At 44.1% G+C, this 15578-nt stretch overlaps 1 protein-coding gene across 1 annotated transcript in view; it reads left to right on the top strand.

Moving 5' to 3' along the window:
* BRINP1 (BMP/retinoic acid inducible neural specific 1) overlaps positions 1 to 8843 on the top strand; it is a 93942-nt gene extending 85099 nt beyond the window's left edge. Inside the window, exon 8 of the mRNA XM_019540654.1 lies at positions 7630 to 8843. Coding sequence (XP_019396199.1) covers positions 7630 to 8770 — 1141 coding nt within the window. The 3' untranslated portion in view covers positions 8771 to 8843. The remainder of the gene's footprint in view (positions 1 to 7629) is intronic.
* Positions 8844 to 15578: the final 6735 nt, after the last annotated feature.

The following is a 15578-nucleotide window of genomic DNA, read 5'->3' as shown; positions in this document are numbered from 1 at the left end:
GTTAGTGAATAAGTGGTTTCCCATTACGGCTAAAGCAGCTGTTGACATTATATAGTGACTTCTCGCTGGCTTCTACATGGCAGGATTTAGATCTGCTTCCACCCGTTTTTGGAGTTTGGTCTCTGTGGATTTAATGAACAACATTTTTTTTTTTTTGCTATATCCCAGCACTTGTCTGAGATTGAGGAGTGACTCAGGAACCTTGGAAATAATGAGCCAAGCTCCTCCTCTTCTCAGCCTCGCTGGAAGCAGCAGGGCCAAGTTAGCATTTGTAGAGGAACTGATTTCCTTCGCCAGCTTGATCAGCAGAATGTTCTACTTTGGGAGAGAATTAATTGGCTAACTTAGAGGCTCTCGTTATCTTCTGATCCATAGGGCAATGAGCATTATGAGTTTTCAGTTAGCCATACATGGCTGACGTAATGCTTCCTGCTCCTCAAGGTCTCTTTAATTTATAGAGCGTTTTTGTGTAGGTAGACAAAATCCCAGTGGGGGTATGAAGGACAAGGGAAATATCCACTTGGTTCAAATTTAATTTGTTGGGTTTTTGTTTGTTTGTTTTTTTATTCGGGAGAGCATTTAGAAGTTGGCTCACATAGCCACTTGGCTAAGTTGTTCTTAAAAATCCTGACTGATCCCCCAGTGACAAACACATACACATATGATTTCGAAGCACAAAACAACAACAACAACAAAGCAAGCAGCACCTAGCAGATATCCAGCCAAGCATGCCGTTGCAAAGCTTTTAGATAAATATGTCTTTAGCAGTTTGCTTCTGTTTTAAAAAGCCAGCCAGGCAGAAAGGGAGCCTCCAACAAGCACTATAAAATCTGGGTGAAGGAGAATGAAATGGATGCTGGCAGCTGGGTTTTTAACTGACTGATGTGCCTGATTTGTTTAAGTCAACACCACCAGGCATATTATCATTTCCACTCTTATTTGTCATTCTACATTTGTAGCAAGAAGGGGGACTGGCTCAGTAGACAGATACAGAGAGAGAGGTATTTATTTCAACTATCTTTTCACTGGGGCTAGGACATAGTCTAATTTCCTAATTGTATATATTATAGAAAGGCAGATGCTTATCGTGCATGCCACAGGCCTTGAAAGGATGCAGAGGTTATATTGAGAGCAAGTCTCTCTTAGATACAAAAGCGTAGAATAAATAGTACATTCTATATTCAGTAGTAACCTAAAAGAGAGAAATGGGATTGTTATTCATTGCCCTCCAGTTAAAAGGAGAGGTAATGGGTCCGAGAGAAAGGGAGGGTAGAGATTTTTATAATTAGAATGATACTACATCACCTTTAGCAGTAACCAAGAAAGAAGGATTTTTTAAAGATCAGCAGTGAGTTGCTGGTGCTTAAAAATACATCGACATAGTCAAGTTGGTAGATTTAAAAAGAACTGACTCTTTAATTATTGTTGCTGAAATGAACTTAGTTATTTATGGCTTCTAAAATTTTAACCTACGTCTCCAGACCCTCACTTGGTGTTCAAATTTAAATCAATGAATAAACAACACACATAGAAGAACAGCTATTCTAGCCTCATTGGCATCAGTTAAGAATACATTTCACAATTCTTACAAATGAAAATAAAACAGTACATTTGTCACCTCGCGAGACTGAAAAACCTAAGGCTTTGAAACATCATAGCAGTTCGAGCCGTTTGAAAAAAGGAGGGGATGTTTTGCAAAACAAAACGAAAAAAAAAATGTTAACGTCTTCCCTTTTTAGAGAGATTTGAAAGAAAATTGGTAACCTAATCACTTACTACCCACATCAAAGTGTGGGTCCTTCAATTTTACCTCAACCTGCCTTGCAAAATGATCATGAATTCAGGAGGCTAATACATCTGAATGATTGCAAATCAAGGAGAGAGAAGAATTATTCTCCTGTCAAAGGCCTCTCTCAGTTAATGCACTGCCTCATTCAGAGCCGAGACATGAGTCTGGCTGTTCTGGTGCGCTGATGAGGGCCCTACCCTTCAAGGTACCGGCTGCTCTGAGCTTGTTCTCTTGTTTTCACCACAAATTTCTCCCTGGACCTGAGAAACTTTTTTTTTTTTTTTTTATCAAATCTGATCCATTCTGGACAAAAATCTGCTTTGTTGCACAGTCCCGACCTACTCTGATTTATCCTGTTGCAGAGACTTGTTTTAATCTAACAAGCAGCCACAACAAACCACTGAAATTTAACCCTGCCTTTTAATCACAGCAGGATGTCACCTGCTTTCTTTTTAGCTTGGAATATCAAACCGAAATAGTAGAGAATAAAATTGCTTGGCAGTGACCTTTGAAGACATAGGCTCCTTTTCTTTTATAGTTCCCTTTCAACTACTTTTGAGTTTTGACTGGCAGGGGCACCAGGCACAATGGAACGTAACTTTTGCAATGATGTACATCCTTCAAAAGCCACAATGAAGTTTTGGGGTGGGGGTGATTTTTGTAGCTGGGAAACACTCCTCCAAGAACTATACATTAACTCTGCTACTTGCTTTGAAATGTTATGTTGTCTTTCTCTGTTCCTTCTGCTTTTACATCTTTTTCCCTCCCTCCCTCCATCATCTCCCACTTTGCTTTCTGTCAAATCTGTCGCTTGGTCCTAGCTCTGCCCTGGGCTTCGCTTCTTATTTTTCTGATTTAATGTATTGCCACCATGAGCAGATGGCAGGTGTTGTTTTTTTTCTGTCCTGGTTGCATCTCTGGAGAGTGCTGAGGCATGGAATACAGTGTACCATCCTCTTCTCTCTGCCCATTTTCACTTGAAAATGCTGATTTGGGGAGCAGGAAAATTACTGGTTTCCAGATCTCAGCTGAGACGCCTTTCCTCTTCTTCACTGCCTCCTGGGTGTTGAGATATCCAAGGAAAGAGTAGGGGGGGGAAAGAGCAGTTCTGCATCTCTAGGATCCAACAAGCATCTGGCCTAGACTAAGACATGGCATAATTTCCATTTTGTTAAATTGCTGTATATTTTAGCATGTCAGCCCTTGCTAAACTGGCTTATTTCTGTTTACCTTCTGTGTATGGCAGCTATAAATGTTTCCCCCCCTCCCCCCAGAATGAGATATTGGCAGCCTACACAAATGCCCATGTAGATTTGCTTTTGTAATGTGCACGGTCACATGTAACAAACATCCACCCCCTGCCATTTCACACACCCACGTAGGGTGTGTAAAAGTAGCCTAACTCCACTGACTTCAGTGTAGTTATTCCTCATTTATACTGGTTGAAGCAAGCTTGAAACTAGACATAGAGGGCCCAATTCTGCACTCAGCTCCACCAGCTCTCTACTGCTCTAAATCTCCTGAAATCAATGGCATGCTCTCAGTATCAACTCAGTCTAAAGGAGCAGAGAATCAGGACAATAGCATGCAAATATATTTGCATACACAGGAAATCATTTTATGCATGAATGCGCATCAGAAGCTAAATTCAGCCCTGATGTAAAAAAATGAGTAGAGTTCTAGTTGCTTATGCCAGGCTGAAACTCCTCCCTGATATTCAGGACTATGCAGATGATAGTTGTTAAGGCGTCTTTGCATCTAGGTACCCACGATTTACATCAGAGATTGTGCATGGCTATTTACATCTATGTGCAGTTTGCATGCATGTGTGTGTGCATGTTGCATGTAATCTACTCATACTAGTATGCGTGTATATGAGCTCATATTGCACCCAGGTGTACCCGCATCTGCACTCTTAGCTACCCAGTCAAATTTGCAGCACACCTCACCTGTATGAGCCTATGCCTGCTGCATAAACAGCATTCACTTGCAGAGGATGGTTCATGGGCTGACATATATACTTTCACCCTCTCAATTCCTCTTGGATGTTCATGTATTAGCAGCCCAAGCGGCACTTTTGTAGTCTGTTGGTGGCAAAGGCTAGAGCTGGGGAGTCACCAGAACTCAGCCTTAGCCTCTTATTCCTCTCCCCGTGTTAACATTCTCCTTTTAATGCTCAGATCAAATTCATTCAGCTACTTGCACTTTTATGACTTTGTAAGAGACTGCTTTTAGCTTCTTCTCCCAATGGGCACATTTCTGCCTACTCTGTAGGGCTGAGGGGGCTGTCACAGCAAGGGTCATTCCACTGCCCTCCCTTAGAGCAGATCAGAAGAGAACATAATAATAGTAATAGGTCTCAGGTGGATCAAGAGTGAACCACATGGTCCTTAGCGGTTCCCTGTGGATAGCTTCAGTCACCTCTAGTGGGAATGAGGGCCCCAAACAAATAGCATTTAAAGAAGGCTGCTTCTTCTCCCAAGGTGGGGTCGAAGCAAAGGAAAAATGGTTTTATTTGTTTTTCTAGAGCATGAAGCATGCAAAGGTTATTCTTTCAGCCACACATACGTGCTAGAATCATTCCACCCTCTTATTATTATTAGTGCTATTAATGTTGCTAACAACTGCATAGCAATATTAAGGAGGACCCAGCAAGATCAAAGGAGTAAAGACAGGAGGCAATAACAGTTGCGAAGGACGTGGAGGGTGTTGTGCGTATGGTTCCTGCAACCAAAGCACAAAGGTCTCCAGAAATGAGTGCGACCCTTAAATCGTGACAGGTCAGATTTTTCCCTCCTTGCATGCGAGACTCGTGTAGCATCAGAAGGGAGTCACCTGGCACCATCACAAGGGTACAGAATCACTAGGTATGAGATCACTCCAGCTACAGCCTGGTCCTGTCCTGCTTTAGGGACTCCTGCAAAAGGGAGTACAGAGCTGCAGAGGCCAGCTGCGTGTCTGACACCGAGTCCCCCCCTTAGAGGTGAGAATTCCCTGGCAATATGTCGATGGCTGCCCTGTGATCCTTTTGTGCCAGCCCAGCTAGCACAAACCTGCTGTCAGACAATTACCAATGAGACTCCATAGCCATGAATCCATAGGGATGCCCGCAACCCTCACTAAGCTCCTGCTGTCCTGTCCCAAGATGTACTGGCCTCAATGTTAAACCTGTGGAGTACCCTCTTTCCTTTGATTGTCCTATCCTTAGGTCTTGCGGAGCTGTAGCACCGCACAGGGACATGACTACTACAGTTCAGTGCTGAGGCCAAAAGCACACCATCTTCTTACTTCGGTACTTAATGGGCACCAATTCCTGTCCCAAAAACATGTAGCCTCAGAGCAAGCTAAGGAAAGAATATCTCTCTGTACACACAGGGAACTGAGACAGATTATATGACAGGGGCAGGCATTGAACCCAAGCCTCTCAACTCCCAACCCTATGCCTCATCCCTACAGCCCACCCTTCCTTCCTGCTATATTTGTCATGGTGAAAATTACAGTGTAGGTGGAAGCTCGGAACATCTCTTTAAGAGACAAACGCTGTTATATTTGCGGCAAGCTGTGATTCCACATTGTTGTCACCGAGTCTCGGCATGGGGAGAAGAAACTTTAGGAAGCCTTGTGCTTCACCAGTGATCCTTTCACCCATGCAGGCAAGAACTGGTTTGACAGATGGGAGTTCCTTTCTCCCCCCTCCCCCATGCACCTGTTCATAATCCTGCAGCTTTATATTTAGATTCCTGTGAACAGCAGGAGCATTGAGTTGTGCTTCCCCTTAGAGGAAGGTGACCCCTCTATGTGATGGTCAGGGAGCATAGTGTTTTCTGCACTTCAGCAAGCTGACTTCTTTCCTACCTCAGTGTCTTGCTTTCTGGGCAGGAGTCACAGGGCTCCAGCTGGAGAGGAAATACCTTCACTGCAGCAGAGCAGAGCTGAGATTCACCCACAAGCAGAAGGTGAATTAGATCTCAGGGGAATCATTCTGAAACTCCTTGTTGCCTTCAGCAACCTGTTTTGCAGTAAACCTGTGCTGCCTCCTCCTCCCTGTCCCTCCCCTGCAGAGCAAAGCTGTCCTATTAACCAGGAGGTGTCCTGTGCACTGTTCCTAGGGCCCAGGCAGAGCTGTCGCTGTCTACGTCTGCAACTGATACTTGTGGAAGTTGGTGCTTGGTTCCCAACCTCCCTGGCCTTTCTGGGCCCTTTCCAGTTGCAGGAGTCCTCCACTTCACTGTGAACGGGGCAGCTCCAGACCCAGTGAGGAATGTGCTAATGATCCCTTCACACTTCCCAGCCCTCCCTGTTTCCCTGTTCATTCAACTTTCTTTTCTCACTCTGTCCTTCTTACTGCATTTCTTTCTGTTTTCTCTCTTCCCTCTGCTCTATGGCTTCTCCTTTCCTCCCCACCAGTTTCCTTTTTCATGCCCCTTTCCCTCTCCCTCTCTCATTCTTTTGGCTGTTTTATTTCTCTCTCTCTCTCTCTCAGGACTTCTTGTTCCCTGCATGTCTTCCTTTCACCTCTCCCTCCTTCCAGGTCTTCATCCTATTTTTCCCTCTTCTTTCCTAGTTTCCTTATTTATTTCTTCTTTTCCATTTCCCTCCCTCCCTTGCTCTACTCTGCTCTGCTCTGCTCCCTCCCTCTAGTCATCTTGCTGTTCTTCATTTAATGCCTTCTTTGATACAACTCGCAGCTTAATGATTATTCGGAGGTCAGGCTATGCAGGTGCCATGAATTTCACTAATCCAGCTCTGAGAGCCTCTGTCCATAATCACTCCTCCTGTTCTACAGGGACTGAATCCTAATTTGTCATTAGCCAGCCCTCTCACTGCAGCACTACCAAGAAGTTTTTGCCCAGAGGAAACAATGAAGTATTCATTAGCTGGTGGGGAGAGGAGGCTGTAAAAAGGACTTCTGGGGAGGGCTGGTTAGAAAAGAAATGCTGTACAGGGGTTTGAAGGGGTGGCCAGTAACATTGCCAGGGTGTTGTATTTATGGGCTTATAGTGTTAGCCATTAAGGGGAGTACTAGGGGTAAAATGTATGGAGGGGTGTTGTAGATATCTAACATAGTCAGAAAGAAGGCTGCCTTGTGGGTACTAGTAATTAGTTGCATGGTGAGGGTGTTGTTAGAGGTTTATAGCAGCAGTCACTTAAAAGGAGTACTCCTATAACAAGAAGCAGCAGTTTATTCCAGAAGGATCACATACCCAAGCCTCCATGTTCTTTCAGCCTTGACTGACCCACGTGCTGTCAGCTGATCATGGTTCCTGGGGGTTTCAGTTCATTACATCCTAGGCTAAGTATTTTTAAAGAGAAGCTCTCATGGAGCTGGTGAGGATTCCCAAATTCAGTGCTCGGTCCCAGCCTAGGAGTTGTTATAACCTGCAACAGCTGGTAATGAACATCAAGGGACCACTTGCTAGGTGGGAATGGCCTGTGTAACCTCGCTTTGCAATCCCCTGCTTTGGTTTTGCCAACTCTACTCTCAGTAGAGACTTACCCCTTCGAGCTCATGCCACTCCTAGCCAAAGGGTGTGTAAGCCAGTGTTTCCTTTGCATGATGTGAAGAGTGCAAAGGAGTGAAGTGAGAGACGGTGCATACCCCATGGTTGCTTCCAAGCAGGGCATTTCCTCTGCAGTGAAGGAGGGAGCAGTGACTCTAAAACTCTGGCAGGGGGCTGGAATAGGATGAACCAAATGCTGAGCGTAAGAGCAGGCTGGTTCGGCAAACTTCACACACGCCTAAGAATATCTGAGCAATAACAAACTGACCTCCAGCTTCCCCTGTAACTAAGAGCCTGTCTCTATGCTTGGTGCTAAAGCCTTTCTTTTCCTATTTGCAGGACGATACAGGATTGGCTCTCCCGCGTCCAGTCCTTGCTCTATTGCAATGAGAATGGGTTCTGGGGGACCTTCCTGGAGAGCCAACGGAGCTGCGTATGCCATGGGGGCACCAGCCTGTGTCAGCGCCCCATTCCCTGCATCATCGGGGGCAACAACAGCTGCGCCATGTGCAGCCTAGCCAACATCTCCCTCTGTGGTTCATGCAACAAGGGCTATAAGCTTTACAGGGGTCGCTGTGAGCCGCAGAATGTGGACTCGGAGCGCAGCGAGCAGTTCATCAGCTTTGAGACAGACTTGGACTTCCAGGATCTGGAGCTGAAGTATCTGCTGCAGAAAATGGATTCCCGGCTGTACGTGCACACCACCTTTATCAGCAACGAGATCCGCCTGGACACCTTCTTCGACCCCAGGTGGCGCAAGCGCATGTCCCTCACCTTGAAGAGCAACAAGAACCGGATGGACTTCATCCACATGGTGATCGGCATCTCCATGCGCATCTGCCAAATGCGCAACAGCAGCCTGGACCCTATGTTCTTTGTCTATGTCAACCCCTTCAGTGGGAGTCACTCAGAGGGCTGGAACATGCCCTTTGGGGAGTATGGCTACCCACGCTGGGAGAAAATCCGCCTCCAGAACAGCCAGTGCTACAACTGGACCTTGCTCCTGGGCAACCGGTGGAAAACCTTTTTCGAGACTGTCCACATCTACCTACGCAGCCGGACTCGGCTGCCCTCCCTGCTGCGCAATGAGACCGGCCAAGGGCCTGTGGACCTCTCGGACCCCACCAAGCGTCAGTTCTACATCAAGATCTCAGATGTGCAGGTGTACGGCTACAGCTTGCGCTTTAACGCTGACTTGCTGCGCAGTGCCGTACAGCAGGTCAACCAGTCGTACACGCAAGGTGGGCAGTTCTATTCCTCCTCCTCCGTCATGCTCTTGCTGCTGGATATTCGGGACCGAATCAATAGACTGGCGCCTCCCGTGGCACCAGGGAAGCCGCAGCTGGATCTGTTCTCCTGTATGCTCAAACACCGCCTGAAACTGACCAACAGCGAGATCATCCGTGTGAACCATGCGCTGGATCTCTACAACACCGAGATCCTCAAACAGTCGGACCAGATGACAGCCAAACTCTGCTAACCCGGACTTTTCAGCGGACACATCAAAGACTGATCCTTTTGCTGTACAAAAAAAAAAAATGGAAAAAAAGAAAGGAAGAAAAATTAAAGGAAGGAAAGAAAGAAAAAATGAAAGAAAGGAAAAGAAGAAAAAAGAAAGGGAAAGAAAAACAAAATTTGTAACGTGTAATTAATATACAAAAAAAGAGGAAAAAAAAAAACCGGAAATTCTTCATTTGTTGGAAACTAAACCCGTTCTAGCAGCTGTATAAAACTGTCAGGCATGTTTGTTATTTCTATAATCCGTCATAAAAGGGTCACACCTAACTCTCTCTTGACCTTAAGGGTGTTGCTTGTTAGGCCTCAGGTGCGGCAAAAAGATATAAAAAGGAGGAGCAGAGGGGGACAAATTTCTGTAATGAACTGTAAAGATTTCTGCTATGCAGGTGCCAAGACAAAGAAAACAAAAAAGAATTATATGTAAATGTAAAAGAACTGCCATTATTCCTAGTGGGAGTAAATGGTCAAAGATAAAAACTATTTCTTCTGTTGAGATTTATGCCAGCTTTATGTTCAATTATTCACCCATCCTGTGATGAGTTTTGTCACTGGTAAGGAGGTGATGGCAGTCCTTTGAGAGTCATATTTTTGCTTTGTCTGTAAGAAGCACAGAGAAGAAGGTGTGAAGGATTACTTTTCCCAAAGAAAGTTCCCATTTGGGATGTTTCAATTTTTAGGTGCCTAATTTAAGAGACTTTTTAGGTAGGTGCTCAGCAATTTCTCAAAGTGAAGTTCCTTGTGTGACCAAAAACTCTATTGGACAGATGCTCAGCTAGTGCAAGCTGGTATGGTTCATTGGCTAAAGTTCCCCCGTTAACTCCAAACTCTACTGTCTGCAATAGAGCTATGACCAGTTAGTTGCTGTAGTTGAGGTTTTGGACCTATGAGTTTTACCTTCTCCAAGGAGACCCAATCAACTGAAGCAACCCAAAATCACTAGTCACTTTGGAAAAATCCAGGTCTTAGACAGGAACAGTACAAAGCTTTTGTCACCTTAAGAAAAGCCAGATACATGGAAGTGTATTCACTTTATTTTTTGAGGGGGGAAAAAGTTGTTTTTGCCATTTTCACCATAAACGAAACCCAGGGTTCTCCTGAAATAAAAGCCTCTTTGCCTCAAAGGAAAAGAAAAAAAAAAATCGTTGTTGCAAAATGTCATCAAAATGGCCACAAAATTAACAACACTGAAAACAATTGGCCAACTTTCCCCAAATTTGTAACCACAGAACAAGAAGAAATTTGGTCCAATGGTCAAAAATGTAATTAACCTGCAAAAGGTTTTATGCTATGGATACATTTTTTTGTTGGATTTTTTAAATTATCACAGAGTGTATCATTACCTGCTCAGCCCAGCTTTAGGGTAACCCCCTCAAAGACAATATGTGGGCTGTGTTTCTCTTTATTTCAGTTTGTTTGGGACTTAGTAAAGAGCTGCTAAGGACAAAGTGTAGAGCCTAACAAGAAATACAATTCTTTAGCCTGCCTGCTTTCAGAGAAGAAGCATTACCCTGGCCACAAGCTGGGACTAGTCACCAGAGAGAAACCTGAACCAAACCACTAAATTCAGATCTGATTTGATCAAGCTTGGATCTGATTGTTGAATTCTTAAGCTGTTTGGATCCAAGTTTTTGGTTTGGCCATTGTAGAGACCTAGGCTATTGTAGAGCCTGGGGTTTAAATGCTGAGACTTAGGCACCTAAATTCCTTAGATTTATTTTTTTTTTAAACTATGCCTATGGAGCCAAAAGTATTGTGCTGTTCTTTTTTTGACAGTAGTCAACTGGGGCAATTAAATCTGGATTTAGACTCAGATTTCAGTGGAAGACTGATTCAGGCCCACCTCTACTGTGTATCAACAGTGAGAGGAAAGAATTAGATACCTTTAAAGGCATACGCTTACTAAGAGAAATCCATGAATAAATTAGGGAGGGTATAGCCAGGCTATACTGAACTGATTTCAGGAGAGAGCAAAGCGCCTTCCACATTCAGAAGTGTATGCATCAGATCTACCATGAAAGTCACAAATATCAGTCAAAGTGAAGGGAAGTGCTCGTGTCATTGGTGGAGATGGGTGAATATTGCAATTCTTTTTTTCCTTGGCCATCTGTCCATTCCAATGTTTAAGCAAATCCATTTTGTATTTGTGTAACTGACTTTGAGGTCTTTTTGTCCACCTCTTGTGGCTGGCCCACATAAGAGGTTTCTGGGTCTGTTACTGTTTAATGGGTGTATCCTTTTTAAGTTCAAGTGCTAGAGGCTCTTGGTTGTAAAGCTGACAGTTCAAGTTCAAACCCCGCTGTTGGCCCTGGGGGGCTATTTGCATTTGTGACCCTTCTGTGTTGGCTTTCTGTAAACATTCCAGCAAGCAAATTCCCTGGCAGGAATATGCATGGAAACAGTTAGTTTTAAGCTAAAACTGGAGAATATTCATGGGAAGTAAATTTCAAATTTGTAGCTATGAGTATTCATAGGGGAAACCGTTTTTCTAAGAGTTAAATCCATCCATTCAGGGACCAGACTTACGCCATGTAAAATACCCAACTGACCAAAAGAGCTGACATTTAAACTTGCTACTATTGCTACTGACAATATTAATATTTTTTAAAATATCAGACTTTATTCTTGAACAAATAGACAGAAATGCATTATGCATTCACTGTAATTATTTGGTGAATAATCTGAAACAGTGAATTTGCTAATGCAAAAAAAAGGAATGGAATTCATCAGATGAATAATTTCTTACGAATTATTTGTCCAGTTCTAGTCACCAGCAGCAAAAGGAATTGCCATCCAACCATAAATCCTATGGGTCATCAGCAGATGCATTTTCTAAGTTCTGCCCTGTGTTTGCAGGACAGGACCCATTTATCTAACTAACTACGTTCATGTGTCTCCCTTTGACTTAATGGGATAGTTAAACTCAGTGGCTTTAGTTACATTAGACTTCAGCTGGTGACAGTAACAGGGGGACTTTTAGCTTAGACAAGGCACAAATAACCACCAGAATTTTAACCAACTGTCGCCAAGAAATGACCCAAGTTGCTTTCGACAGCAGATGGGTTAAAATGCCAGTGGCTGAAGTTCACTCCCATTCCAGCAGTCACTATCACTGGAGAAGATTTTCTTTCCCACATAGAAAGCAAAAGTGGGAAATCTGAGGGTTAAAGGTTTAGTATAGACACCCTCCTTGTGTCTGAAATTTATTTCAGGAGTTCATGATATTGTGACGTAGCATCAATATGCAATGTCACATCAACACGGTGATGTGGAGTCTTCATGTAGTGTCAATGTGTGATGATGTTGCAACACAACAGGATATCATTGCATCATGATATGAAGACAAAATGTTGTGGATCAATTATTTTGTCCTTCAGGGGGAAAAAAGAATGCAACTATCTGGCGTCTAGCTGAGATGCTGGGCTCAAACTGAATGTCAGACTCCCCAAAAGAAAAGACAAATAAACATGGCCTGTACCATGTTCTGTTCTCCAAGTGCAACTGGGAAAGAAACCAGCAGATGCATTTTATGCAGCAAAGATGTCATGCTGTGAATGGGATATGTGCACATACTGTGTGCAGCAGTTTGCATTCTGCTTTCACAGTTCAATTTCATCGCCTCCATGAAGGACCTGTAGCAGCCTGGTTCTGAATATGAGGGGTGGAAAATTGTATTCACCCAGACTGCGGGTCTTTGTTTTGCAGGCTGGGAAAGATATAGAGGCTTCCATCTCCTCTCTAGAGGGATGTGAATCTTTATTCATGGCAATATTGATAGGCTTTAGTGATATTTATGTTCAGCACCCACTCTTTGGCCAAAGAAGGGTCATTATGTTACAAAGCTGAAGGTGACTAATGGAGAAGAATTAGAGAAAGTTCACATGGTTCCCAAAACTTAAAGCACCTAACATCAGAGTTTTATAAAGTTTAAGACCAGAAAGGACTATAGTTTTCCTTCTTTGACGTACTTAAAGCACTAGTTGACCAAATGACTGAGACACTGATATTAGCCCAAACCCAACTACCTGTCCATTTACAGCAGGGAATCATGGAATAAGCTTTCAGGCCATACCTAGTCCCTTGCCTTCAGCTAATGCAGTGATGTGTGTCAGTGTCCATCAAAAGACAGACCCTCTGGCTTTGTCTTTCCTTGGTTTAAATTAGGAATTAGAATAATGATATGACTGGAAAATAGCACATAAAAACACAAGAAAAAGTATCTCTTCCAAATGGCAAAGCATTGTTGGGAATAAGCTTGATGGGCCTTTGTTACGGACACCCCTTGCCTCTAATAATGGAAGATGGGGGTGACAAGAGCTCTCTGGGGTCCACTGCGCCCATACCAGGGGAGGGGAGCCCTGAACTTACTCTGCAATTTCCTTCCCCCCCGCAATGCAATTACAATGTTACCAGCTCAGTGTGGCAGCAAGTAAATAATGCCAGCACGTCCAATTAATATGCTGATGCTAAGAAAGTGGAAGTGTACAGAATGCCCATTTGGATCAAGGCTAAGCACAAAGCATGGGGTTGCCATGGAAACAAGGGGAGGGCATTAATTAGCTATCAAATGAAATCATCAAACAGAATCTGGACCCTGGCATCTCTGCACTCATGAGAGTTGAGAGGCACAGCCTAGGCAACCCTGCTAACCAGCCTCCTTTCAGTGACTCCAAGGTCAATCAAAGCAAGAGGCATGTCCTGGCACAAAACAGTGTCTTGAAGAAGTAGGGCCAGGGTAAACATGGATGGCTCAGGAGGAGGAATGAAGGGAGGGCAATAGAGGACGCAAGCAATATCCCCAGGGAACAATTTGTTGCAAAATGTGAATGTGGAGCCTGCTGCTGCTGAGCAAATCAATGGAAGATTTGCCAGTGACTTCAGTGGGGTAAGGAGGAGGCACTGGATCCCTAGTAACAAATTAAGGATCTTGCTGCTTGTGCCTGAGATGAACCCAATGTCTGCTGTTGCTGTAGCTTCCAGATTTCCTGACTACTATTTCACACCTCTGAGCCACAGAAAGACTTCCTTTTCTCCGGAGGGTTTAGGAAATATGGCAGAAGGATAACTGGTGGCTGTATTTTTGGCACCTTTCATTCTGACCTCCTGAGCAGTTATCTACCTCCAGCCCAGTCTGTTTTTACATGTCTTTGAGTTAGCTGCACTGGTCTTAAGTCCCACATTTCTCTCCTGTCTTGGACAAGAGCATTTCTCTGGTGTTGAACACCACTTACACAAGCACCTGGTGTACCACAGTCCATCAGGAACGCCTAACTCCCACTCTCAACTCCCACTACTAGCAAGGAAATGCTGCAGCATTGATGCAAGCTGTTTACTGCTGTCTCAGACTAATGCATTTTCCTTGATGAATCCGCCCCTTGGCGCTTGGTAAAAAGGAAAAATGGCACAGGCATTAGGCACTGCACATTGTTGTCTGAAAGAGGAGAAACATGAGGGCTGATCTCCCCTGGAATCTGCCCCGGTTGAAGTGGGGAACTTGGGGGTGGAGAGCGGGATACATGGAAATATATGAAGAAACAGTTCCAGGAAATGCCAATGATGTTTCTATTTTACATGGTTGGAAACGGAACCATTTCCTCCTTTCCCTGACACTTCCTGCACCATCCTTTGGCACTAGTAATTTTCAGTTTTCCTTTTTTTTCCTGATCTCGAATTGTATTATCTTAATTAATACCATTTTTTTCAGTAAATTATATATAGATGAAAAGTTTGATGAAAGAAATATCAGAGAAAATCCCGACACCCCCCAAAAGAAAAACCCATCATAACCAGAACATTTGTAATTCACATGTATGGGTGTGTATATATATAACCACACAGAAACAGACACACGTGTTTGTGTGTGTGTTTGCAAAGGCTTGGCAAAAATATTGTAAAACTCATGGCGCTCAGGTGAAGTACCTGAAGACGAAGAAAGCCAATGTGGTACCCATCTTCAAGAAAGGGCAGAAAGTAGATCCCAGGAATTACAGGCCAACCAGCTGACCTCAATCCCTGGTAAGATTCTGGAGGAAATTATCAAAGAGACCCTTCTGGATAAGCTGACTGAGGGCAACAACCTGAGGGACACCCAGCACGGGTTTGTCACAGGTAGGTCTTGCCTGAACAATCTCATATCCTTCTATGACCAGGTGACATACCACTTGGACAAGTGAGAAGAGACTGATGTCATATATCTGCACTTTAAAAAAGCCTTTGATCTGTTGTCCCATGACTTTGTCATGACCTTCTCATTGAAAAATTGGCCAAGTGTGGCCTCAGCTGCTCCACAGTCCGATGGCTGGGAAATTGACTCCGAGGTCGGACCCAAAGAATAGTGGTCTGTGGTAGTGAATCATTATGGTGATCTGTGACCAGTGGCATCCCTCAAGGCTCTGTCTTTGAACTGGTTTTCTTTAACATCTTTATCAATGATTTCATAGACATTAGGGCTGGAAGGGACCTCGGAAAATCATCGAGTCCAGCTCCACGCCGGAAGGGCAGGAAGTCAGCTGGGGTCATAGGATCCTAGCAAGATAAGCATCCAATTTACTCTTGAAGGTGTTCAACGTAGGTGCTTGAACCACCTCCGATAGCAAGCTGTTCCAGACCTTGGGGGCTCGGACAGTAAAGAAATTCTTCCTTATGACCAGCCTGAAATGATCTTGCAGTAGTTTATGACCATTCGACCTTGTCATCCCTTGGGGTGCTCTGGTGAACAAACGTTCCCCCAGGTACTGGTGGTCACCCCTGATAAACTTATAGGTGGCCATCAG

The sequence above is a fragment of the Crocodylus porosus genome, unplaced genomic scaffold, assembly GCF_001723895.1.
Source record: "Crocodylus porosus isolate Cpor-Errol unplaced genomic scaffold, CroPor_comp1, whole genome shotgun sequence".
In the NCBI taxonomy this organism is placed as follows: Eukaryota; Metazoa; Chordata; order Crocodylia; family Crocodylidae; genus Crocodylus; species Crocodylus porosus.
This window is presented reverse-complemented; position numbering and strand designations above follow the sequence as displayed.